Below are 26,539 nucleotides of genomic sequence, written 5' to 3' on the forward strand. Positions count from 1 at the left end.
CCCGCCCCACCCCCGACGCAACTCCCCGACCCCGCCCGGCTTCGTGGTGCCTGCGGGCGGCGCGTGGGCGGGGCAGCCTCCCAAGCTTTGGGGTCCGGAGACGCCAGGACGGAAATACGAGAAACCTGGAACCCGAAGGCTTTCCTAAGTACGTGAGACCCGTGGGTTAGCCGGTCTCCCTTCAGGCGCTAGCAACAGGCGTCGGGGGAGATCTCCACCGCAAAATGTTACTGACGTACCGCCCCCAAATTCGCTAACCTTCTCTTAAAGGCCCATCACTTACCCTGATCTGTTAATTATCCAACTTGTTCATTTTAGTGATTAGACCAGCAGGCCTGTCTAGTACTTTTGTTCCAGCCGGCTGCGTTTAAAATGAAACTGTCCTAAGATGACAGTGCTCCTTGGGTTTTATTTTCGAACAAAAATTTTTAAAAGAGTGTAGGCCCATGTATATGTTTTCACCAAAATAGCTTTCTAGTTTGGGGAAGGTGTAATAGAAAAAGAAGAAAAACAACTCAAGAGATTTTGGATTTTACTGATACTCAATTTGCAAAGGCTCAAATACAATTAATTGAACATTTACATTTAGTTGTAAATTATAAAGCAACTTACTTTGGTAATTTCCTTTGAGGTATTTTATGAAGTACAAGTTTTAAAGAAAACATCACAAAAATATTCAGTTTGTCCCTGATCATTTTTGTGAATTTAACAGAGAACAAGTTTTCAAGTTTACAATCCAGTCACTCTTACTCACAGCCACACTTCATAAATCCTTATCAAAAACCCTCCAGGTAGGTACACTGGTTAAATGGTTAACTGGGATTCACCCAGAGAATTGAGTCAATAAAACTTCATTCTCTACAGGCATCTCAAGAATGACTTCAACAATTTCATGTGGCTTGGGTGACTCTGGGCAAAAAAAGAAACATTTAACTAAGGACAATTGTTATTTAAACAGTAAGAATATATACAAATTATTCCGCACTGTCCTCTTCTTATTTCAGAGACATCACCTGTATTGAGACACATATGCCTAAAAACTTTTTATGAAAGAGCCAAAGCTAGAACCTGACTTACAATGTGGCAGTGCACTTGTATTGGGAGGTAATGCTCCTAGAGTCTTTATTAAAGAGCTAGAGTTTGTGTCTGGCTTGAAACTTATTAAAGGCACACAAGTGAATGAATAAATGAAGTTATACGTGGCTACTAAAAAGTAATCCACAGATGATTTTCAACCAGATGGCTCATTCCACCATGAAAGTTTGCTAAGCTAAAGCCAAGCTTAGTTCAAGTATTCATATGATCTGTCACTAAATGCCCAGATTTTAACATAATCTTCTAGTTTTTAAAGCTCAGAGCATGGTTCTTGGTTTTGAGAGTAGCCTACTTGTTTCCTTTTCCAAAGTTGACTCTTCTGCCATTTGATGTATGAAGGAGCGAGATAATCTCACCTCTGATAGCTTGAAGAAGAAACACCTATTTCTTTCATAAAATGCAACATTCAAATAAGAATCATCAACATGCAAAAAGGCTTGACTATTGAGTTTGCATGCTCAAGAAATGAAGACATTATAATATTTACAGTACACAACCCTATAAATGTTATAATATATTCCTGAAAACTGATCCTTCAAAGTTAGTAATGATTTTGAGGTTTCTTCTTATATTGTCTTCTTTATCCTCTTGAATGTATCTCACCTGTGAAAGCAGCCTATTGGATGCATACCAATTTTGTGCTAACAGATGAAGCACCAAACTTCAAACCTCACTGTGAAAACAAGGCCATACCACTCAGTTCAGAATGTCTCATTTTCTTTTTGTATCACAGAAATTCAAATCCACAATGTACTTCATGCTTCACTGGAGAAATTCACAGCTTAGAATTATGTATAGGAAATGAAAGGATAGATTCTTAAGGCCATTGGAGACTAATTCTCAAATAGGTGTTATTAAAAAGAATGTTTATATTACAAGTATGAATAATAAGAAAACGTGGAAATGTTCCTATGACAATTCAAAGCCTTCATCCTCTGGTTTACTTCAAGATGTTTTCTTTTGGTTCTAAGTACCTCTACAATTTCCATCTTTAAGATCACTAGCTTTCGACAGCCATGTTGGTCTTGTTCTTATTTAGTAGATCAAAGGTTCTCTGAAGCATAATGAGTGAGTTCTTCAACTGCAAAGAAAATTTTTCAAAATCAAATTGTTTAAATTTTTCTGATTATTTGTATGCCAAAAGTTTGCACTCAATAAAATTCTGCTAATACTGATGCCCAAATAAAAGATTGGGGTTCCCATCGTGGCTCAGCGGAAACGAATCTGACTAGTATCCATGAGGATGCAGGTTCAATCCCTGGCCTTGCTCAGTGGGTTAAGGATCTGGCATTGCCATGAGCTGTGGTGTAGGTTGTATCTGGTGTGGCTGTGGCCAGCGGCTACAGCTCCAATTCAACCCTGAGCCTGGGAACCTCCATATGCGAAGAGTGCCAGCTTAAAAAAAAAAGATTGACCATAACATATGGTCATATGTGGTTCTTAGGGTATCTGTCAGCGTGACTGCTAGAATTCTTTCCATCTGTGGCAGTGCTGCACTGCCTCCTATAACATACAGGTGTGTATTCTACCTCCCATTAAGTCCATTCATCAAATGATCCCAAGTGAAGGGCTTGTTTTCTTAAACGGTTTCTGAAGATGCCGTGGTCTCCCCACAATTCCTTGAACAAGGCAAGTTCCACTTCCAGGCCTTTGCTTGCTATTATGCTCATGTTGGTCTTCACCTATCTAAAATGTACCTGTCCCCACTGTTTCCACTTAATTTTCCTTCATCATCCTGTCTCTAAACCCCCAAAGCATTATTATTTACTTTGACACTTATTTTTGTACCTCTTTACTGCTGTTAGCAATACACATGGACATTTGATTTCTATAATAAAATTGTGGGCAACTTGAGAGCAAGAATTCACATGCTGGACACTGTGCCAAGTACCAGGTATACAATGCTGAGCCAGTAGGTACTGTCCCTGCCTTCATGGAGCTTACAGACTAGTGAGGTATACAGAACTAAAAGGAATAATCACATACATAAATATATTCTCATGCATTGTATTAAATTTTTCACGTGAAAACTGAAGGATGGTAGGTAGTATCATTTTCTAAAATTAGGTCAACTAGAGAAGGTTTGGGTTTGGCTTAGGATGAAAACTGAATTCTGCTTTGGACATGATCAATCTGGGATGCCTGCTAGCATCCAGGTGAAGACACCAAGTTGGCAAGTGGCTATGTGAGTCTGGACTTGGGGAAGGGGTTAGGATAAGAGAGATGCTTTGGAAGCCATTGGCATACAGGGTATTACAAGTCATGGGCAAGGGGGAGGCAGGTGTGTGTGCTGTGGAGATCACCTAAAGGGCAGTAGATGAGAAGGGAAAAGAATCTAACATAGAGCCTGGAGTACTGAGCCAGGATGAGGTCAAGGAGAGAACATGGATTTAACCTGCAAAAAGTAGTTCTATGGGCAAACCCATGGAAATAGAAAGATTAGTGACTGCCAGGAGCTGAGAGACTGAGGGATGGGAGTGACTGCTCATAGCTACAGGGTTTTTGGGGGGATGATAAAAACATTCTGGAACTAGATAGTGGTGATGGTTGCACAACCTTGTGAATATTCCAAAAATTCTTGAAAAGGTGAGTTGTATGGGAGTTCCCATCACGGCGCAGCAGAAACAAATCCAACTAGGAACCATGAGGTTGAAGGTTTGATCTCTGGCCTCGCTCAGCCTACAAACTGCATTGTAGGTCACAGATGTGGCTCGGATCTGCCCCACCCCCCAAAAAAGGTGAGTTGTATGGTACGTGAATTATATCACAATAAAGCTAGGTTTTGTTTGTGGTTCCAAAGAAAGATTAGGTATCTCATAAGAAAGGAGTGGTCAGCTTTGTCATATGCTGGCACTGTAAGATGAAAACTAAAAAAAAAAAAAATACATTAATTTTAGAAGCCAGAGGTCACTGGGGAGCTTAGCTTGAGCAACATCAGCAGAAGATGTGGAGGAAAAAATCAAGGCAGCAGGAAGCTGAAGAGCAAGTGAGTGCGTTAAATACAAGCATCCAATTCTGCCCCCTCCTAAAACCCCACCAAGAGCACAGTAAAGGCATAAATCCACAAGCATGGGGAAAACAGAAAAGGTGATGATAGCAACACAACTTTGGAAACTGGAAGGCAGATGGACGACTTAGCAGCCCTAAAAATGCTGAACTGAAAACCAACCAAATTTATCCTGAAGGCTCCTGAAAAGCCTCAAGAATTGACAGGCATCTCTGGACATGAGAATAAAGAGGAAGGGACTGAAATAAGAAGGACTGGATGAACTTATGACCTGGACAGAAGTCTACAATCCTGTTTTATGGAGAGGATAAAACAGAGGGTCTTTGGCTGTCTGGCCAGGAAGACACCAAGACATTGTTCAAGGCAGCAGTACCATACCAAAAACGGGGATTATACAAAAATATGTACACTGAGTGTTGAGAGCATCCCTCTGCCCGGCCCTCCATCTCTCTATTCTCACTCAGCTCCTAAGATGTTGGCAGCCAGCCCTTAATCCTTCAAGTAGGAGGCTGGAAGATCTTCTCTGTGAAAACTGACCAATCCAACAGGAAAGACCTAAAGATACTGATATCACAATTTCTCAACCAAGGGCCCAGCCAGATCTACCAAGTTCAGGGTAGACCTGCCCAAACCACAGTTAAGAACTTTGGATCCACACAAGCAGGCAACAAAGGATGACAGACATCTAAAGAAATCCTCTAACCCTAACAATAGAAATTGAAACGGGGAAAGGAGCTTGCTGGAAAGTGAGTTTACAAGAAAAAGAAAAAAAATTAATTATCAGAAATATGATCAGAGAGAAAGATATTTACTTAAAAATATCACAATGCTGGAGTTCCTGTCATGGCGCAGTGGTTAACGGATCTGACTAGGAACCATGAGGTTTCAGGTTCGATCCCTGGCCTTGCTCAGTGGGTCAAGGATCCGTGTTGCTGTGAACTGAGGTGTAGGTCACAGATGTGGCTCGGATCCCACGTTGCTGTGGCTCTGGTGTAGGCCAGTGGCTATGGCTCCGATTCGACCCCTAGCCTGGGAACCTCCATATGCCTCAGGAGCAGCCCTAGAAAAGGCAAAAAGACAAAAAAAAATATATATATATATATAAATATATATATATATATATAGGGTTAGGGTTAGCCATTAAAAAAATAAAATTCAGAGAAATGGCAGCTCTCAGAAATTAAAAACTTGTTAGCAGAAGTTGACAAACTCAATAGAAAGATGTGAAGAATAAGTTGAGGAACCCTCTCAGGAAGCAGAACAAAAAGGCAGAGATGGAAGCTGTAAAGAAAAGGTAAGGTTAGACAACCCATCCAATAGAAGGCCAAATGTCTGATTATAGATGCTGTAGAAAGTCAGAGGAGGAGAGTGGAGAGGAGGAAATCATCAACCATATAGCTCTTCATTTTCCAGGGAGAGGGGCCATGAGTTTCCAGATGCAAGGATTAGGAATCTGACAGCCTCGGAATTCTCATTAGTAATACTAGAAGCCAAAGTGCAATGAAGCAATGCCTTCACTGTTCTGAAGGAAACTTATTTCCAAGCTAGAATTCTACCCCCAGCCCAACTATTAATCATGGGGAAGGACAGAATAAAAAGTTTTCAGACAGGTGAAGTCTTATAATATTTACCTCATACCCTCTTCTTCTCAGGAAGCTACTAGAGGATATGTTCATTAAAAGGAAGGAGGGGAGTTCCCATCGTGGCTCAGCAGTTAACGAACCTGACTCGCATCCATGAGGATGCGGTTCGATCCCTGGCCTCACTCAGTGGGTTAAGGATCTGGCGTTGCTGGGAGCTATGGAGTAGGTCACAGATGCAGCTCGGATCCTGCATTGCTGTGGCTGTGGTGTAGGCCAGCGGCTACAGTTCTGATAAGACTCCTAGCCTGAGAACCTCCATATGCTGTGGGTGTGGCCCTAAAAAGACCAAAAAAAAAAAAAAAAAAGAGAGAAAAAAGAAAAAGGAAGAAGGAAACCAAGAAAGCAGAAACATGGGATATAGGAAGCAGGAACCCCATGATGACAGCTATGCATCTGCAGAGAGGGCCAGTCAGAGGCTTCATGGATAGAATGCCTGAGGTGACTGAACGATGATGAGAGGAGACAGAGCATTAGGGATGAAACACTTATAAACAATACAATAAACTCATCAGCTGTAATAAGAAGGCAATCTCAGGGATGAAGAAAAAGCAGTCATGGTTCATTTTGTGGCTCAGCTCAGAACAGTAAACTGAGTCAAAACAAAGCCAACACTGAATACTGACCTAACCAAAATTATAACTTCCTTGGGAGGATGGGGTGATTTGAAATGGGAACAAGAAGAGGGGGAAAGGAAACAAAATCCTAATCTTCTCTAACAGGAAGTCAAAAGATAATGTCTAAAACTGAAAAATCAGAAAGTATCAATACATTCTTGTTGTTTGTCAATATGAAGGTAACACCAGAAGAATAAACGCAAGAGAGTTAAAGGTTTTTGTCTTCAGGAATGAAATGGAGAAGAGGGTACCTGGATTGCTAATTTTCTGGATTGCTAAATTAACTCTTTATGTGAATGAGTGATTTGGGTGAAAACAAAACCTTAAAAAAGTGAATGAGTTACAAAGGATAAAATAGTGACAGAGTAGGCCACTCTAAGAGAGCTTGACTGTGAAAGGGCAGGAAGAGGTAGGTACGTAGATAGAGAAGGATGTGGATGGTGTGGGTTTTCTACTGCAGGAGAAGAGAGCAGGGTCAGGTGCTGGGAATAAAGATCCAGCTGAAAGAGGGAGACAGAAAATGAGGAGGCAAGAGGAGCAATGGTGCCTCCTGCTAGCTCAGGCTGGGACGTGCCTCCAGAGGCAGAGCAATGCTTCTAATGAGAGTGCAGGGCAGGACAGGAGTGCAGCAACAGGAAGGTCTGTGGATCTGGATATGGAAGGAGAGGGAAAGTCTCTTCTCTCCTTGAGGCATGGTCATTGAGTTGACAGTCAGCAGGAAAAGAGTGGAGAGGAAAAGGAGAAAAGTGAGAATGTGATCTACTCCTTGCTGAGTGGGAGATGCCGTTAGTAACTGTAGGCACTGTGCATCTGAAGAGGCTTGTTGAAGCTTGGTACTTGCATGATAGCCAAAAAAAAAATCTCAATAACCGAATCTTCTAACGGGGTTCCCATTGTGGCTCGGCAGGTAAAGACCCCACATGGTGTCTATAAGGATATGGGTTCAATCCCTGGCCTTGTTTAGTGGCTTAAGAATCTGGGGTTGCTGCAAGCTACATCGTAGGTATGGCTCCAATTCGACCTCTAGCCTGGTAACTTCCATATGCCGCAGGTGCAGCCATAAAAAGAAAAAAAATGTGGAGTTCCCCTGTGGTGCAGCAGGTTAAGTATCTGACATTGCCACTGCAGTGGCCTGGGTTTGACCCCTGGCCCAGGAACTTCTGCATGCCACAGGCATGGCCAAAAATAAATAAATAAAAGGGAAAAAAATCCCAACACTTAGAAGAAAAGAATGAAAGGAAACAAAATTGTACCGGTGATTGTGTCTGAATTTAGAACAATGGGTTTTTTTTTTCTACTATGCTCTATTTTTCAATTTTGAAAAGTATGCATGCATTATACCATACTGGAAGTATTAATCTTCATTTTTCAAAGGGAATCCTAAGTTTTGGTTCATAGACCCAAGCAGCATACATTGACACTATGTTCAAGAGAATGCTTATAGCAAAACACCAAAATAACCTAAACATTCATTCTTCAGTGGAGAACTGGCAAAAATAACCATGGCACATATGTACAGTTGAATTCTATGCAGCTGTTAGAAGAAGAGGAAGAGTTTCATATGGTGACATGGAAGTAGCTCTATGATACATGATTAATAACGCACATACAATACTTACCATTTATATAAAAACAGCTAATATTAAGCATAAAAATTTATATAGATCAATACGAAGACTGAGGTAGATGTATGCAAGTTGATACAGAAACATCTTCAAAATAGATCACTAACTGAAAAAGAGGGTATGCAGTGGTAAGTATGGCACTTCCCATTTTGTTAAAAAAAAGTACAAGTGATTATATCCATAAAATGTATATTACAGAAACTGGCAAGGGAAAATCCCTCTGGGGGGGCTGGGTGGGGGGAAGAATTCTTCAAATAATATAGTAAATGTTCTCTCACAACCAGAGAAGCAGGTGACTGACACTGGATGAGTACCAAGTACCATGGTACACAGAGGTGCCCACCTGTTCAAGCATCACGATAGAGTCCTGGAGCACGCCTTTTAAACGATGGGCCTGATCTTTGCTCTTTTGAATATTTTCTGCTCTTGACACCATATCAGAGGCTAAACTGAAAGAAAAATACCATCATAAAAGTCAAAGGAATAGCTTCTAGTCTTTCATGTCTAGAAATTATCAGTGCCCTATAAATTTGCAAACAAAACAAAAAAGGAAACAAAACAATTTATGACTATAGAAGAGTTGGCAGACCAAACTCACTAAAACTGGAATTAAGTTTTCTACAGCAAAGGAACAACTGAAATAATAGATTAGGGTGGGAAAGACTTACTTTAAAGAGTTCTCTTCTTGGAGGTTAAGACGGTAAAAGGACTGAGCAGCATATTCTATCTTTGACAGCTTCAGAAACAGCATCACGTTCAACAAAACCAGCAAAAGCAAACTAGGCAGAGCAAATTGGACCTGGTTAATCCACTTGTATTCAGACCTGAAGCACTGCCAATCCAGAATGGACATGCAGTGCTTCAAAAATGTGTATTACCCAGACTGATTTCCAATTACTGTCATTATTTAAACCAATTATCCCTATTTTATTGCATGAAGTAATTACTTTTAAGTATCGAGTGAATATTGAGGACAAAGCTGGAAGGTAACTAGTGACAGTTAAGTCATCAAATAAGCAGGTTGGGATTGTCCCTGACTTGTTCCTCTGCTAGGACTCACAGCCAGCATTGCTGTGTGACCTCCAGCTTAGAAATCTACCATGTTAGGAGTTCCCATCGTGGCACAGTGGCTAACGAATCCGACTAGGAACCATGAGGTTACGAGTTCGATCCCTGCCCTTGCTCAGTGGGTTAACAATCCAGCATTGCTGTGGCTCTGGCGTAGACTGGCAGCTACAGCTCCGATTGGACCCCTAGCCTGGGAACCTCCATATGCCGTGGGGAGCAGCCCAAGAAATGGCAAAAAGACAAAAAAAAAAATCTATCATGTTAGCTTTCAAGATTTACTTTGGGGTGCTTTTATCTTAAGCAATTATATGTGCATAACTCTGCACTTCAGAAAGGAAATGAAGATCAATATGGACTTGAACATAGGTAGATCATGATGTACCTCTTATTCCCAGGGAAGCCAAAACAAATTTGAAAAAAATCACCTTTCACCAAAAATTTATTCTAGTTCAACTTAGACAAAGTATCAAATTCCAAACATACATTAATGGTGTCATATATAAAATGTTACATTTTAAATGGACTTACCTCTATTGGTCCTCACAACATTTCAAGTGAATGAACATATCTTTTATTACACATATATGCAAATATATAGATGGCATCATCTCTCATTTTTTCTGTTAAAATACTGACTTGCCCTTATGAACACACAGAATTCACCTCAACCCATCCAGAAGATTTTTCTTAAATGAAAACTAAGATAGTAACAAGAAAATCAAATCTATGAAATTCCTGTGGCACTGAAATGGTATACAGATCAACATTTCAACATCTGACTATACATTTTCTGCCAATAATTGAAAAGATCACAGATAATATTTACTATTCAAAATTATCATGGCAAACTGACTTAAGCAGATTATGAAAACTTTTTACGAAATTCAAAGGCACAACAAACATTTCCTATGTTCTGAAATCTATAATTAGAAAAAACAGCTGATATAAGAACTTTCATTCCAAAAAACCACCACCCAGTGTGCATCATCCCGTCAGAACTAATTCAATTGTTCTGATGGACTACCTCAAGATTCAAGTACAGCCACAGAAATAACAGTAGTTTAACTGTTATCTGAATAGATTCCAATAGAATACTCTGAGATTCAGACTAATTGCCCCAGTATTTCTCACCCGACGATCCTCAGATCATGTGCTTCAGGATGACTTGTGCAATGCGTTTTAGAGGACTACTGATTCCTGATCCTTATTCGAAAACTACTGACTCACTCTTTTGGATTGGGATTGAGAAATCTGTATCTTAGCAAGTGATTCTTATGCACACTAAAGGGTAAGAACCACTGGTCTAATCAAATAGAATAAGACTGCATTGCTGGGATTTCACCAGCCTCCATATATAAATATTCCCTTAAATTCATGGAACTTCCCATATAAACCCATGATGGTAGAAACAAATCAGATGAGTCTAAAAAACAAAAACATTTAGTAAATGTGTATTTGGTATTCTCTCGAATTTAATAGTTCTGAAAATCATTTAAAACCTCTAAGACTGAAGCATATCAAATTATTGTTTTTGTAGGTCAAAATTGGTCAAGTAGTGGCTAAATAAGACTATCCAAGTACATTCAAATCCTTTTGGAAATCATTAAAAAATGATAAGTGAGGACACAAGCAAAATAAACATTCAAAACAAATACTTACAAAATACTCATCACCACAATAAGGAGAGTGTGATAATTTTCAATTTCCTTTTTCTTTCCTGCAAATTACCAAAAAAAAAAAAAAGCCACATTAGAATCAGGATTGTTATTATAGCTGGTCAAATTTAATTTCATTTGAAAAGTACTAGAAAAGAAATTTTTAAAATTATTTGTAGGAGTTCCCGTCATGGCGTAGTGGTTAACAAATCCAACTAGGAAACATGAGGTTGTGGGTTTGATCCCTGGCCATGCTCAGTGGGTTAAGGTCCGGTGTTGCTGTGAGCTGTGGTGTAGGTTGCAGATGAGGCTCAAATCCTGCGTTGCTGTGGCTCTGGCGGAGGCCGGTGGCTACAGCTCCGATTAGACCCCTAGCCTGGGAACCTGCATATGCCGCAGGTGCAGCCCTAGAAAAGGCAAAAAGACAAAAAAAAATTATTTGTAAAGATAAAGTGATTGAGAGTGAATTACTGGCACCCCTTTTTTGACTGAGTGATACAAAACAAATCTACAAAAAGAAACCCTATATGAGTCCTGAAAATTGGGCCTATATAACAAAGTAATTTGTTCTAAAATTAAATAAGCAGGAGTTCCTGTTGTGACTCAGCAGAAATGAATCTGACTAGTATCCATGAGGACACAGATTCGATCTCTCGCCTCAATCAGTGGGTTAAGGACCCAGCGTTGCCATGAGCTGTGGTGTAGGTCGCAGATGTGGCTCGGATCTGGCATTGCTATGGCTGTGGCGTAGTCCAGCAGCTACATCTCTGATTCGACTCCCAGCCTGGGAACCTCCATGTGCTGTGGGTACAGCCCTAAAAAAACAAAAAAATAAAAAGTAAAAAAGTAAATTAAATAAGCAAGTCAATATATCATGTACCATCTCCAGCTAAATTCCACCTCAGCAAATAATGTTTGAGCTAAGTTTAAGTATAGTGCTTCTCTCCTTAAAAAAAATTTTTTAAATCACTCTCACTTGTTTTCTGTTGCCCAAATTTTGTCATTAAACCCCAAAATTAAAGAGCCATTAGGCTTAAATGGTAGAAAAATATATTCACACTAAAATATAAGCCTTAGAAGAAGAGGATTTGATAATGTAGAAGGGTGAGAAGATATGACAGCTTTATAGCTCTGACTGGGAGGGAATAACAGTTAGTAGGAGTAAGATGTCTACAAAATTGAGAGTGGAGACAATAAAAGTCAAATTCTATCTCTGCAGTTTTACTGGGCTGGCCTTGACAGTACATAAGGACTAAAAGCATACAGTCATTGTAGTAGATTCAAGAGTAGAAATCAAAAGTTTATAAATGCTAGGCAGGAAATGAATGAGTGAGGCATGTAGCAGTGGGTAACACCAGTGGGGACTGGTGACCTGGGGAGAGCCTATACCTGGTCAAGTGGAGCAGCTATTCCTAAGCTCCAACCCACTGATGCTATGAAGGGATTTGGGGCCAGGCCTGGCAGATCTGAGTTTTTATATAAAAATATCCAATTTTATATAAATACCATGTGGCAGAGTTCCCATTGTGGCTCAGTGGTAATGAACCTGACTAGTATCCACTAGGATGTGGATACCATCCCTGGCCCTGCTCAGGGGGTTAAGGGTCTGGTGTGGCCATGAGCTGTGGTGTAGCTTGCAGACTCAGCTCAGATCTGGCATTGCTGTGGCTGTGGTACAAGCCAGTAGCTGCAGCTCCAATTAGACCCCAAGCCTGGGAACTTCCACATGCCTTGGGTATAGCCCTAAAAAGACAAAAAACAAAACAAAACAACATGTGGGCCCAGTAAAATACTTCTATTGGCCACATGCCTGCCATTGTGCAACTTCTCCTTTACATTTATATATTAGTTATTTGTAAGGAATTCATCATTTGACAAACATAATCAGAAAAGGAGAAAGGGAGGCCTCCTAATAACTGAGGTATATTATAATAAACAAGAGGTATATTCTGCTTTGAATAAATAAACTTGTAGAGAAAAAAAAAAGTCTTTCATATCTGTTTACCAGGTAACAGCTACCTGTAATATCCCCTTTGGCATGGAAGCGCATCTCTCCAGAAGAACACTGAGAAGAAAGTTTAGGAGCTGTTTCTGCTGTTCTGTTGAATGTTCGCCTTCTCCTTCGTAGGCCACTCAGTTTTCCAGGGTCTTCAATGGACTGATTTATCATAGATTCTTCCATTAACAAGTCTGATTCTAAGAAGAAAAAAAATCTTTATACAGTGGAGAAACCTCCTCAACTATAAGATACAGGGGTGTTGGTTCTTTTGTTCTCAGTTTGCATTTTTTTTTTAAACCTTGGTAAATTTTTTTTTTTTTTTTGTCTTTTCTAGGGCTGCACCCACAGCACATGGAGGTTCCCAGGCTAGGGGTCACTTTGGCAAATTTCTTTAACTATTACTGAGGTTCTTATGGCCTAATTTCAAACCTTACTGTTTGTTTTTTTTTTTTTTAACCACACCCACAGCATGAGAAAATTCCTGGACCAAGGATCAAACCTGAGCCACAGCAGTGACAAGGCCAAATCCTTAACCATTAGGCCACCAGGTTAACTCCTCAAACCTTCCTCTTAATGAAAAGTGTTGGCATGTACAATCATCCCATAATGAGGCTTCCTCATTCTAGGAAGAATAAACTGTATGAATAAATGATGGGATCATCAGAGCAAATTCACCATGTGCTATGTTAAACACTAATGTATGGAGTTCCCACTGTGGTACAATGGGATCAGCAGTATCTTTGCAGTGCCAGAACAAAGGTTTGAGCCCCAGTCCGGCACAATAGGTTAAAGGATCTGGCATTGCTGCAGCTGGAATGTAGGTCATAATTGCAGCTCAGATCTGATCTCTGGTCTAGGAACTCTATATGCCATGGTGTGGGGGAGGAGGCAAAAAAGAAAAAAAATATATAAATGTAACAATTTCAGTTATGGAAACAACAGGCTACATACTTACAATGGATCATTAAAAGATTTCCAAGGTAGATTATAGGACTTGACTTTCAATCTCAAAGGAAAGAGTAGCATATGATAAATAGTTCTAATTTGCAGTGAAGGTTTGCAAAAAAGGAAGCACTATAAAGAAAATCTGCAAACAACCTAAAAACTTCATTTTTATCATTTCTTTCAAACTTTCCCTTCACCAGATTTTTTATGAGACGTTCATTATCCAGTGGCCAAACTCGTTTTTGGGTTTCATTTTCTTTGATCCTGATTTGGAGTTTAATAATGAAATAGCCGGAGAGAAAGACAAGAAAAATCAATAATCAGCAAACTGGATAACAAAGCCTTAAATTACCCTGAGTTGCTTGGCCACCACTTTTTCTTCAAAATTAATTATGCTCATATATATATATATGTAGAAGTTCTCGGGCCATGGATCAAACTCTTGGGCCACAGCAGTGACAACACTGGATCCTTAACCCACAGAGCCACTGGAGAACTCCATCTCCATGTATGTTTTAAGGACTATCCAAACAACAACTCTATCACCTTCCCCAGTCTAGTACCCACCTCCACCCAATCCACACTTGTACATGGTACTGTTGCTAAGTGGGCCTGTGTAAACCCAGGAGAGCTGCACTGGGAAGGAAGGTGTGGACCCGAGGGCTCTCCAGATACTTATGATCAGGTCGCGTGGTCCCTCACTGCAGTCAGTTGCCTTGGCTCCTTGCAGTGGGAAGGAGCTCCTAACTGTGATTTTGGACAAGTCACTTAACCTCTCTCTGTGTTTCAATGATTCTTCTTTAGTAAAGTGGGAAAAAAATAATAGTACTTATATCTCACAGGGTTTTAATGAGATGATATTTATAAAACACACAGAACAACATCTGGCATATCCTAAGTATTATTTTAGTGTTTGGTAGACAAATGAAAATTAGAAGTTTTGAAATTTCAAGTGGGGCAGTTGGAACCATGTCAGTGGGAGTCATTCCAACATTATCTACCAGTTCCTGCTATGACTCCAAATGAAGAATGGAGTTAATAATTGCCATTCTGTTAATAAATGCTATTTTTACAAAAATAGATAAATCAAGAAATTTACAAACCAAGCTGTTTGAAATAGTCCGCCAATGAACTCCAGGAATTCTTCTCAATTAAAGATTTGACAATGGCCCATGGTTGTTTTTTGTATTTCAAGTCTGTTGAAACTCTAATGGATAAAGAAGAAAGAAAAATATTGAAAAGACAAGATGTAATTATATTAATATTGTAATTAAACATAAGAACAAATTCATGAATTCCCGTCGTGGCTCAGTGGTTAATGAATCCGACTAGGAACCATGAGGCTGCGGGTTTGATCCCTGGCCTTGCTCAGTGGGTTAACGATCCGGTGTTGCAGTGAGCTGTGGTATAGGTCGCAGACACCGCTTGGGTCCTGTGTTGCTATGGCTGTGGTGTAGGTTGGCAGCTGTAGCTCTGATTCAACCCCTAGCCTGGAATATCCATATGCTGAGGGTGTGGCCCTAAAAAGTAAAAAAAAAAAAAAAAAAAAAAAAAAAAAAGGCAGAAAAACATAAGAATGAATTCAGTGAAAAGCAAAAAAGATTCAGAGTAATTAACATTATTTTCAAAAAACTGTTTTTTGATAACGACTTTTTTAAGAAAATTACTGGGTGCTGCCAATAATTTCATCAACTTGGCATTTTCTTTCTTTCCTTTCTCTACCCCTTTGCTTAAATAGTGGTGAGGGCTCAAAATAAATTCTAAACTTTCTAAACGCCTTGCATAAAAAAGTGTCTCCGGGAGTTCCCATCGTGGCTCAGTGGTTAACGAATCTGACTAGGAACCATGAGGCTGCAGATTCGATCCCTGGCCTTGCTCAGTGAGTTAAGGATCTGGCGTTGCCATGAGCTGTGGTGTAGGTTGCAGACACGGCTCAGATCCCACATTACTGTGGCTCTGGCGTAGGCCGGTGGCTACAGCTCCGATTAGACCCCTAGCCTGGGAACCTCGATATGCCGCAGGAGCAGCCCAAGAAATGGCTAAAAGACCAAAGAAAAAAAAAAAAGTCTCTCCATACATTAGTTGAAAGTAACTATGTTAGCTGAGACCAGGCCAAGCCCATGGTGGCCCAGCACTAACTTCAATGCACCAACATTTCTGGTCTCCCATTGCAGCATGCATTTACCACCCACCAGGTGCTCCTCAAGTCTCCCAAACCCCTGGCTGTTCAACAGGGTCCTGGCACCAGTCCTGGCCCCTGCATTGCAAGCACAATTCTACAGCTCTCTCTTCCTATGGCAACTGAAACCACCCATATTCTGGACTGTGCAGCTCCAGGATGTCAAAGCCTTTATCACCTTGAAGCCATGAGTGAGGACCCCCACCCCTCCGCTGATCACCGTGGGTTGTGTAGTCTGAGCAAGAAATAAACCTGGTTGTGTAAAGCTATTACAAAGACTTCAGAGTTGATATGTTACTACAGCGTCATGTAACCTATCCTGCCTAAAGCCCTCATTTACCGTAGCTTACCTCAGTTGGCATTTCTGCTTTGCGGATCGGACGATATGGTATCTGTTCAAGGTATAGAAATAATCGTGATAGGGGACATCATGTGTCAGCACTTCTGAATCTATCAAATAAAATTGTGCTTCCCGACTTTCTTTATACAGTCTCTGCCAAAATAAAAGGAAATGTTTTTGCGTGTCCATGTTTAATTCATCAAATTCCTTGCCAATTTGGAACATCCTAGAACATACTAGCATGCCTTCTCACAAATTACAAAAGACCTGAGAAACTTAGGTACAAAGCCAGAAGGGCTACTATGCTTCTTGTGCTATCTGTGAATTGAGAAGGGACTTGCAGAAATAGTATTTGCTGCTTCTCCGTCATTGCACTGAATAATTTTTATTTTTTTCTTTCTTTTAGGCCTGAGGAGGGAAAAGAAATCTTATAATCTCTTGTGTCTATTATCAGTTTATAAAGAATTTCAAATGTCCCCGGTAGGGGAACAATTCAAAATTCAATTGAACAAAGCCAGGACCCCACCTCAAAATTTATCAAAGGTAAACAAAACCATGCTTCACCAAAAAAGTGAAGGAAGGGGACAACCAAACAAAACACTGCTTTCTGTAAACAGGATCAAAACTGGTTGTTGGTTAAACCTTTCTCATTTTAACCTTCCTATTCCATCCATCCTCTGAGGTTAGCAGACTCTCCTTTTTAAGCCCTTTTTAATGCTGATGGACAAAAACCATGATAGCACAAATAATTCAGGTGTTATTTTCTAACTTTGCATAAGAGATGTGCTATACTTCAACACCAACTGGCCAAACACAAACCCTGCAGTGCCACTGGTCACAGAATAAACAGAGCATTAAATACCCTACATATGTCATAGCAGCCGTCTAGTCATTTGGCCCTAATCCTTGACATGATTCTGTAAATTAGATCCCAGTAGTGTTCTTTAAAAAACAAAAAAAATCTTTTATGAAAAAGTTCAAACATATACAATAGTAGAAATGAAATATAATGAACCCTCATTGGCTCACCAGCCAGCTTCAACATTAATGCCCTCCCAGTCTTGTTTCATCTGTACCTCTCCCCACATTTCCCCCCTCCACCACCATCCTCTACCTGGCCAGACTGCACAAAATATATATAAAAATTAACAATTCCTTAAATCTCAGAAATACTTTTTTAACTGGTTTGTTCCAATTACAATTGGGTTGATTTGGTTGATATACCTCTTAAATATCTTTCAACCTGTAAACAGTTTCTCCCATTTTTTTCTTGCCGTGCGTTTGTTTAAATTGTTCTGTAAATTGGTGGCAGGGACCCTATGACAGGCATCTTCTCTCTTCCCATGGGCACGATTCTTTTGGATACTCGCAGCATGGACATACCTGCCTTTCAGTGGCTGTGGTGCACTTTCCAGTTAGTGGATTATTAAGGACTATAGTGTAGGTCATGGTCCTCAGTTGGTCGCCTCCCGGTTCTACATTCCAAGGGGTGGATACTATATCTAATTGCACCAAATATAAAAAGAGTTAGTTCTATAAATTTGGAGGGTATGATTTGTAATGGAATAAAAGGGAGTTTTTTATTTATTTAAATTTTTATTTTTGACTAATCCTAACTTCCTTATGACTGTGTTATTAGTTTAACATTAAAGAGTAAAATCACATGTTAGGCACTCTTCTTGTATGTGACATATACCCTAGCTCTGATCCATTTACTTCTAAATTGTCTATTGAAACACTTTTTTCTTTTCTCTAGAAGATAAAATTAAAAGTGGTTTCATCTGTAGGTGCTGGATTTACCAAACAGACAGAACACATCAACATTCCCATGACCAAAGAAATAACCTTGAAAAGTCATTATTGTTATACAGCAATGGGACCTGATCCAACCTGTGGAGAAATCAAGTTAATCAGAAATCATGTAATGAGGAATCATATGATGTTAATGGCTTATCTGCTGAGATCTTTAATCAAGGAAGGGGCAATGAATATAAATAAATCATATAACCTTTTCTAAACTAAGAAAGCTATAATAGAATAATCTCTCTGTACTTATGGCAAGATCTTGGTCAGAATTCTTTATTATTTGCTTAGCAACAGCACAGTGAGTAAAAACACAGTTTGAACAAATATATCTTTAGAACATAGCACCATACAGCAAGGGTCATTTAACAAGCCAAAGACTAGGAAAATACAGAAAAGAACATAATGAATTCTATTCAAAGATCTAACAAAGTCACCTAACGCTGTTAGCACAGTGGATTTAGGCAATTGGTATTTTTGGCTGCTATTCATCAACATCCTAAAACATAGGAACCTTTATCTAACCCATTACCCCCCATTGAAGGAATGCAGCAAAGCTTTAAGATATATCCAATTTTACTCAACTTCTTTCATACAGCTAGACCTAGGGATTTAATGAGAGTTCCTAAAGCTGCCTTTTGTATATCTAGAAAAATTCTGCAAGTAAATTTAAAAAAGGAACATCCCAAATCATGGAATCTATAATACTGAATTTGCTGTAAAAAATGATTTACATAGGTGTACAAGAAAAAAGATATAAAATTTATAATAAAACACTTTTAAAAAATCACTTCAGTCATATGTCAGCCTGTTTCACAAAAATTATACAAATAATTCATTGTTAATCAGCAAGAGAATTTAAAGATATCATTGAATTCCACCATCAAAACTGCACGCCATTCAACAAGGTAACTACCAACAAAGATAAATGCCACTCGTATTTTCATCAGTGTTACCAACCTGGCTAACAGGTTGATTATCATGTGCCAGAATATCACCTAATTAGCAATATTTTGGAATCGATAAGCCCTCAATACCTAAGTAAAGCTCATCATGATAGAAAAAATTGGGGAGGGAATTCCCACTGTGGCTCAGCAGGTTAAGAACCCAACATAGTGTCCATGATGAGAGGATTCACTCCCTGGCCTCACTCAGTGGGTTAGGATTCAACATGGCCACAAGCTGAGGTGTAGGTGGCAGATGCAGCTCAGATCCAGTGTTGCTGTGGCTGTAGCACAGACCTGCAGCTGCAGCTCCAATTTGACCCCTGGCCCAGGAACTTCCATATACCACAGGTACAGCCATAAAAAGAATAAAAATAAATAAAATTTAAAATTGGGGATGAAATTATAAGAAAAAATGACAACAGTACATAAAAAGACACATAAGCTATTCTGATATAATGAGTTGAAGTCATTAAAAGCAAGAATTACAGAACAAATAATTTAAGAATCCTTTGATATAATAAAACTGGTGAATCTTCACACCCATTAAGATAACTATTATCATAAAAAACTGAAAATAAGAATGTTGGCTAATTGTGGAGAAACTGGAACCTTTATGCATTGCTGGTGGGAATGTAATATGATGCAGCCATTATGGAAAAACAGTATGGCAATTCCTCAAAAACTTAAAAATAGAATTACTGTATGATTCAATTCTACTTCTAGGGAAGTAGAAGGAGAATTTCAACAGAACTGAAAGCAGGAACTCAGATACTTGTACCTCAGTGTTCACAGCAGCATTATTCACAATAACTAAAAAGTGGAAAGAATTCAAAACTTCATTGATACATGAATAGGTAAACAAAATGCAGCATAAACATACAATGATATAGTATTCAGCCTTAAAAAGGAGTGAGGAATTCCCTTCGTGGCTCAGCGGAAACAAATCTGACTGGTATCCACGAGGACGCACGTTTGAGCCCTGGCCTCGCTCTGTAGGTTAAGGATCCGGCATTGCCATGAGCTGTGGTGTAGGCCAGCAGCTATAGCTCCAATGGGATCCCTAGCCTGGGAACCTCCATATGCCATGGGTGCAGCCCTAAAAAAAAAAAAAAAAAAAGGAATTCTGGGAGTTCCCTTGTGGTGTTGTAACGTAAGGATCTGTCATTGTCACTGCAGCAGCTGAGGTCACTGACACATACTACAACACAGATAAACCTTGAATACATTGTGTTAAATGAAATAAACCAGTCACAAAGAGACAAACAGCGTATGATTTCACTTATATGAGATACCTAGGGTAGTCAATTTATGGAGACAGAAAGTAGAATGGCTGTCATCAGGAGTTAGGGAGGGGGGAAATGGAGAGTTATTGTTTGATAGCTGCAGTTTCAGTTTGGGGAGATGAAAAAGTTCTGGAGATGGATAATAATGATGGCTGCAAAACAATGTGAATGTACTTATTGCCACTGAATTGTACACTTAAAATAGTTAAAATGGTAAATTTTATGTTATGTACACTTCAGCTCAATCAAAAAGACAGGTGAATCCAGGTAGGGGTATAGGTTTTTATATACTATTCATGCAAATTTTCTGAAGGTTTACATTTTTTCAAAATTAAAAAGTTGAATAAAAAGACTTAAAATTGCGGTCTAAATTACAAAAGTAGTGTCATACAACTAACTGTAAACAAAGATGTAATTGTTAATAATTTTAAGTAATCTTAATTATTAAAAATAGGTCCAGTAGTAGCCATTTTCACTCTGAAATTAGGTTAAATCACAAATAACTGACCATACTAAGTACTTCGTTAAAATCTTAATATTTTTAAAAAGAAGCCTTTGAAATTCATTCTCAAGAAATACAACTTTGATTACTAGGTAGTAAGTTCAGAAGATATGCAATGGTGTGCAATCATATACAGATATCTCTTTGGGGGCAAACCTTCTGACTAATTCTAATTCTAATAGCAACATGCCTATAACTGTTTATACTTGAGATTAGCCAGAAGCTTTTGCTTGCCAAAGTCATCATAGCATCAGATAGCAAATACAGTCATTCACATTGAAGCTAGATATGATATCAGACATCAAATGCAGCTGTGATTCAAAAAACAAACTTCATTTAGTACCAATGCTGAAAAACATGTTAGTTCCTTGTGGCCTTTTAGCCATAAAAATGGCAATGCAACATCAACAGGCATCATCTTAGAAAATTACGAGAAATAATGTATCAAACTCTTCTGAAATATCAAGTTCTCCAGGTAGATTTGAATAGCAAGAAAATGCAAAATAGATTCAGAGTAGACATAATAAGTTAAATATAAGCTACTGAGTGAAGAGAGAGATTTGCGTCCCTCAGGTATTTCACATTGTTAAAACTGGAAAAACAAAAAAATTAATGATTTTTAGAAACACCACATCCTTAATATAATCACAAGACTTAATCCTATCAACTAGAAATCATTTTGCTACTCTACGTAAGACAACATTATTTTTCGTACAAAGAATCTGTATCAATGATATAATCTTTAAATATGTAATTATGTTTATATAAGAGTTTCAAATAAAGGCATAACATCTAATAGTTAATAAGACTGTTAGATTACAAATTAAATTGACTATGGAGGAGTTCCTGTCATGGTACAACAGAAATGAATCTGACCAGGAACCATGAGATTGCAGGTTCGATCCCTGGCCTTGCTCAGGGGGTTAAGGATCTGGTGTTGCCATGAACTGTGATGTAGATCCTGCGTTGCTGTGTCTGTGGTGCCGTGGTGTAGGCTGGCAGCTGTAGCTCCAGTTTGATCCCTAGCCTGGGAACCTCCATACGCCAGGGGTGCAGCTCTAAAAAAACAAACAAACAATAAATAAATTGACTACGGAATAACTTTCTCTTTGACTATGCCAAGTGACTCAGTTTATATGGATCTCTGCTACTACTATTTCTAATTTTATATAGCAAGGTAAACCATGTGCTCCCAAAGTTTATAAAATATCTTGAAAATTTTAGGACAGATTCAATCTCTAACTATAAGTTTATTTGAGATGTTTACCAAAATAGAACTTGTAAAACATCATCAATGAAATATTTTTTATAACTAATTTCCTAACTAGAAATTTTTGGGTATTTTCATTAAGGTAGACCATAGACATTGCAATTTCAAATCTCCATGAATTTGCATAGAGAAAACACATATGTGTACCACTAGCCAGATCAACACAGAGAACTTTACCAGCATCCCAGAAGCTCCCTCACAGTCTTACTTACCCAATTCCATGTAGCAGCTAACTACTATGCTAATTTTATGTTCATAAATAAGTTTTACCTAATTTTGAACCTGTTTTATTATAAAGAAATAATAGAATAGTATGTATTCTTTTGTGTCTGACTTATTTTGCTTAATACTACAGTATATCAGTAAGATTTACTCTTATTGTTATAAGTAGCAGCAGTCTGGGGTTTTTTTCACTGCTATATAGTATTCTTTTGCATGAACATACAAAACATGTTTATTCATTCTATAACTGGTGGATATTTGGGCTGTTTTGAGTTTGGGGGTCATTATAAATAATGCTGATATAAACACTGCGCACATGTCATTCAGAGTACACGTATACCCATTTCTGAAGGATGCATATACCTCAGTAGTAGAATTGTTGAGTCAGCTTTAGTAACTACCACCAAACCATTTTACAAGTGATTGCACCAATTTATACTCTACTAGAACCCAATTGTTCCACAATGGAACTGTTTTAAATGGGATTCAACCCAAATGAAATGCTACATCAAAGTGTCTGAATTTAATTGCAGGTAGGAGCTGACTAACTGAAAAATTACACTATTTACATGTGAATTTAGCCAAAACACCTAAATACTGGCTTAAACATCATCAAAATAAAATCAAAGCCTGTCTAATTCTTCCCCTTGACAACATAAATCAATGTATATAGGCTCAGCCCTCTAAGGATAACAAAATTACCCCAAATTTATCATTATGTAAGGACATAGGACCAACCTATTATATTCCTAGAATTGGCAAATCTCTGCATGAAGCGTGAACTGGTGAACAGCAATTCAAACATTCTCTCAGCACTGATATGAAAAACACGGTTGATATAAAGTCTTCCACAAAGATCTTTCTCAGGAATATTTTCTGGGGAAACAAAAAACATGGAACAAAAGGAAGAAATCAAGGAAAAGTAATTTCAAGTTTTGGTTTCATTTGTTTTGGGGACAGAATGGTTTTTAAATGGGATTATAATGATCAGCACATGACAGGACACTATTAAAACTCTAAATTGGTATTATATACATATGTACTATGTATAACTATACCTCATCATATATAGTAATTAAACTTTATACGGTCAATACTTCAGTCATCAAAACCCAAAAGATATAGAAATACCTGAATGATATCAAACCCCCATAATATGTCATTCAAAAGAATATTTCACAAATCTGTGCCTCCTCCTCTGTGTGCAGGGACCATGCTAATCTCTGTATCACTGCAATTTTACCAGATGTGCAGCCAAAGCAAGCACTCAAAAGAATATTTCAAAAGTGACAAGGGAAATACTGAGCCTCATAGCGTCTATGACAGCAATGAGAAAGCTGATTTCTGAATACTCATACATTCAGTAAATATTGTCACAAATAGCTCTAATACCTGATACACTCACTAACTTTCTAGGCTGAATAATGTTTCAAACTTGCCTTAGAGCTCACTCCCCGAAGACAAGAATCACTGTATTCACAACCTATTCTCAACACCATATATTCAAAGAAATCCTTCTGAAAATTATTCTTCAAAGCTAAATAAAGTCCAGTGGAATGGTACATTTTTCTAAGAACCTGACAGCGACAATGAGGTTGAGAACTCCTAGTAGCGAATGAAGAACCAACATCTGCTCACCTTTCCACATATCCCTGGAAACACTCTATAAAGTAGTCCATGCTTCTGGGGTGCTTACCATATGTCAGGCATTATGCTAAGCACCTTATAAGTATCCACTCATCTTATCCTCACAGCCATCTACATCTTCATCCCCTCTGTATAGATGAAGAAACTGAGGCACTGAGAGAACTGCCAAAGCTCCATGGCTAGTGAGTGACTATAATGGAATTTAAATTCACTCTAACCCCAGAGCACACAAATCTTAACCTCTATTTTACACAGCAAGGAGTTTAACTTGGAAGAATCAAAAGAAAGGGAAGAAGAAAAAAGTACAGCTAGGAACCTGGTGAAACAAAGAAAATAGAGTAAAGCAATCCAGTGTGAAATTTTAATGACTCTAGGACTGGATTATTTATTATTTCAAAGATGATGCCCATCAGTACAGAGTGACAACTGTGGCAAAAGCTCCTCCTATTTCAGAAATCAAGCTCTAAGAATTATTTGTGTCAAGCATCTGTCCACATTAAGCCATGGGAAGCAGTCTCTTAAAGTCTAAGACAGTGGTCTAAGAATCAGAAAAACTTCAGCTCCGCCTTTACCCCAATGATTGCTTTGTCTCCCTCATGAAATAGGTTGTGTCTGTATATTTTGCTATGGGTACAAAGAATTTAGGAATAGCAGGTAGACATTGATTTCTCTTTTCCCTGCAACAATGCTATGTGTAGGCAAAAGCTATTCACTGCAATTTCAAGTAACAGCTCCTCTGGCACAGAAATGAATCACTGAAACTAGGCAATTTGCTAAGGTTCTGTGAGGTAACTTCCCAATTAGGCTTGAGAAATAGCTTTTTTCTAACTTAGAAGTAACATATGTTCGCTGTAAAAATAATTCATATATTCATAAAGAAAGCAAACAAGTATAGGCAACTAATCCTGCTCATCACCTTCACAGAACTTATCTCGACTTGTGAGTATATTTTTATTGGCTTAGTAACTTTGTTGTTTCTCTCCTGCACTAGACTCTAAATTCTATGTGAGCAGGGGCTATGTTAATCTCAGATACCTAAGTATATTACATGCTTGGCACATAATATGTGTTAAATAACTATTTTTGAATGAATAAGTGACTACTGAAAACACTAAAAAATATCTAAGGGTCTATTTTTAACTACAGCATTTTAAATGTACAACCATATTTTTAAACTTTCTATTTTTTAATAGTTTTAAAGGTACAACTAACTAAGCTAGGCTTTATTCCCATATTTTCCAGTAATGCCCTTTTCTGTACATGAATCCATACCAAAATATCATGTTGCATTTACTGTTATCTTCTTAATCTCCTCCAATCTATGACAGTCTTTATTTTTCCTTGTTTTTCAATGGCCTTATACATTTGGAAAGCACGGGTCAGGTATTATGCAGAATGACCCTCCATTTGGGTTCATCTGAGGTTTTTTTCATGATTAGATTGTAGTTTGGCTTTTGGGGAAGACACCACAGAGATGAAGTGCCCTTCTCATACTCAAGGGGTAGACACATCAACATGCCTGATGATGATGTCAACCTGATCCCTTGATTAAGGTGGTGTCTGCCAGGCTTCTCCACTGAAAAGGTACTATGTTTCCCTTTCCACATTCTATTTGTTAGAAATGAGTCGCTAAGTTCAGCCCCAACTCAAAGTGGGTGAGAATTAAGCTCCAGCTCCTAGACAGGGAGCATCTACATACACTATTTGGAATTTTGTAAAGAAGACTGTGCTTTCTCCCCCAGTTATATATTTACTCAATCATCTGTATCAGTATGGACTTATGAACAGCTATTTTATACTTTAGTTATAATCTAGTACTATCATTATTTATCTTGCTGCTCACATTTTTTTTTCTTTTTTTTTTTCCTTTGGCCATTAGAAGCTCTTTCAGGTTGACTCCTGCATCCTTTTGACACGCCTCTTTTTTTTCTGTTTAAGCACTTCTCTATAGTCGGGCACCACAAGATGCTCCAGGTACATTTTGTATATCCCCCACCCCAGCTCCAGAATTAGCCATTTCTCTAAGGAGTCCTGGAACTACAATTTTTCAAAAGTTTCTTATTCACATTTAAAAAGGAAACAAATTACACCCATATAAGTATTTTAATACAATATCTTCACATTTTAATTAAAACCCAGGATTAGATAAAATTTTCTATAAAATGACTGATAAAAATATAATTTGTGGTATCACTGCTGGAAATTAATAATAATACCTTTTGTATGTAAATTTGTTCAAGGAAGTAAGGATATGAAATAAACTATTTCCACCTGGAATTATTCACTGGATTCATGGTACTTTAAGCCTCCTACTCAGGAATATCACCAATAATAATGCCACTGGAACATATTAAACTTGCAGGTGGTATTTTAAATGGGGAAAGAAATACTGCTCCACTTAGGAACAGGTTGGTATTTCTTGTATTTCAAACATATCAGTTTGCAAGTGGTCAGTGGAAATGGTGAGAAAAGTGAGACAGATAAATATGACAAGGACATGGACATGAGTAATACTGAAACTACATGCTGATAATGTTTTGAGAGTGAATAAAAAATGTACTAGGTAGGTATACAAGAAAAGCAGGTGGAGTTCCCATCATGGCAAGGCAGAAACGAATCTGACTAGTATCCATGAAGATGCAGGTTCAATCCCTGGCCTTGCTCAGTGAGTTAAGGAGCCAGTGTTGCCATGAGC

At 38.4% G+C, this 26,539-nt stretch overlaps 1 protein-coding gene and 1 non-coding gene across 5 annotated transcripts in view; both read right to left on the bottom strand.

Annotated features, from left to right (window-relative positions):
• Positions 1–515: 515 nt before the first annotated feature.
• GRAMD1C (GRAM domain containing 1C) overlaps positions 516–26,539 on the bottom strand; it is a 104,954-nt gene continuing 78,930 nt past the window's right edge. For 2 of the 4 annotated variants that reach the window (XM_047792128.1, XM_047792156.1), the window contains 9 exons: positions 22,936–23,073; positions 17,554–17,672; positions 16,181–16,323; positions 14,755–14,858; positions 12,727–12,903; positions 10,712–10,769; positions 8,653–8,763; positions 8,328–8,433; positions 516–2,176 (listed from right to left, as the gene is read on the bottom strand). In XM_047792128.1, coding sequence (XP_047648084.1) covers positions 2,096–2,176; positions 8,328–8,433; positions 8,653–8,763; positions 10,712–10,769; positions 12,727–12,903; positions 14,755–14,858; positions 16,181–16,323; positions 17,554–17,672; positions 22,936–23,073 — 1,037 coding nt within the window. In that variant the 3' untranslated portion in view covers positions 516–2,095. Of the gene's footprint in view, positions 2,177–7,978; positions 8,091–8,327; positions 8,434–8,652; positions 8,764–10,711; positions 10,770–12,726; positions 12,904–14,754; positions 14,859–16,180; positions 16,324–17,553; positions 17,673–22,935; positions 23,074–26,539 lie in introns of all 4 variants that reach the window. The other 2 variants (XM_047792138.1, XM_047792147.1) reach the window with 2 other exon arrangements.
• LOC125114252 (U6 spliceosomal RNA) lies at positions 23,363–23,464 on the bottom strand. The gene has a single exon (XR_007131745.1). It is a non-coding gene; the product is annotated as a U6 spliceosomal RNA (small nuclear RNA).

This window comes from Phacochoerus africanus, chromosome 1 (assembly GCF_016906955.1).
Source record: "Phacochoerus africanus isolate WHEZ1 chromosome 1, ROS_Pafr_v1, whole genome shotgun sequence".
Taxonomy (NCBI): Eukaryota; Metazoa; Chordata; class Mammalia; order Artiodactyla; family Suidae; genus Phacochoerus; species Phacochoerus africanus.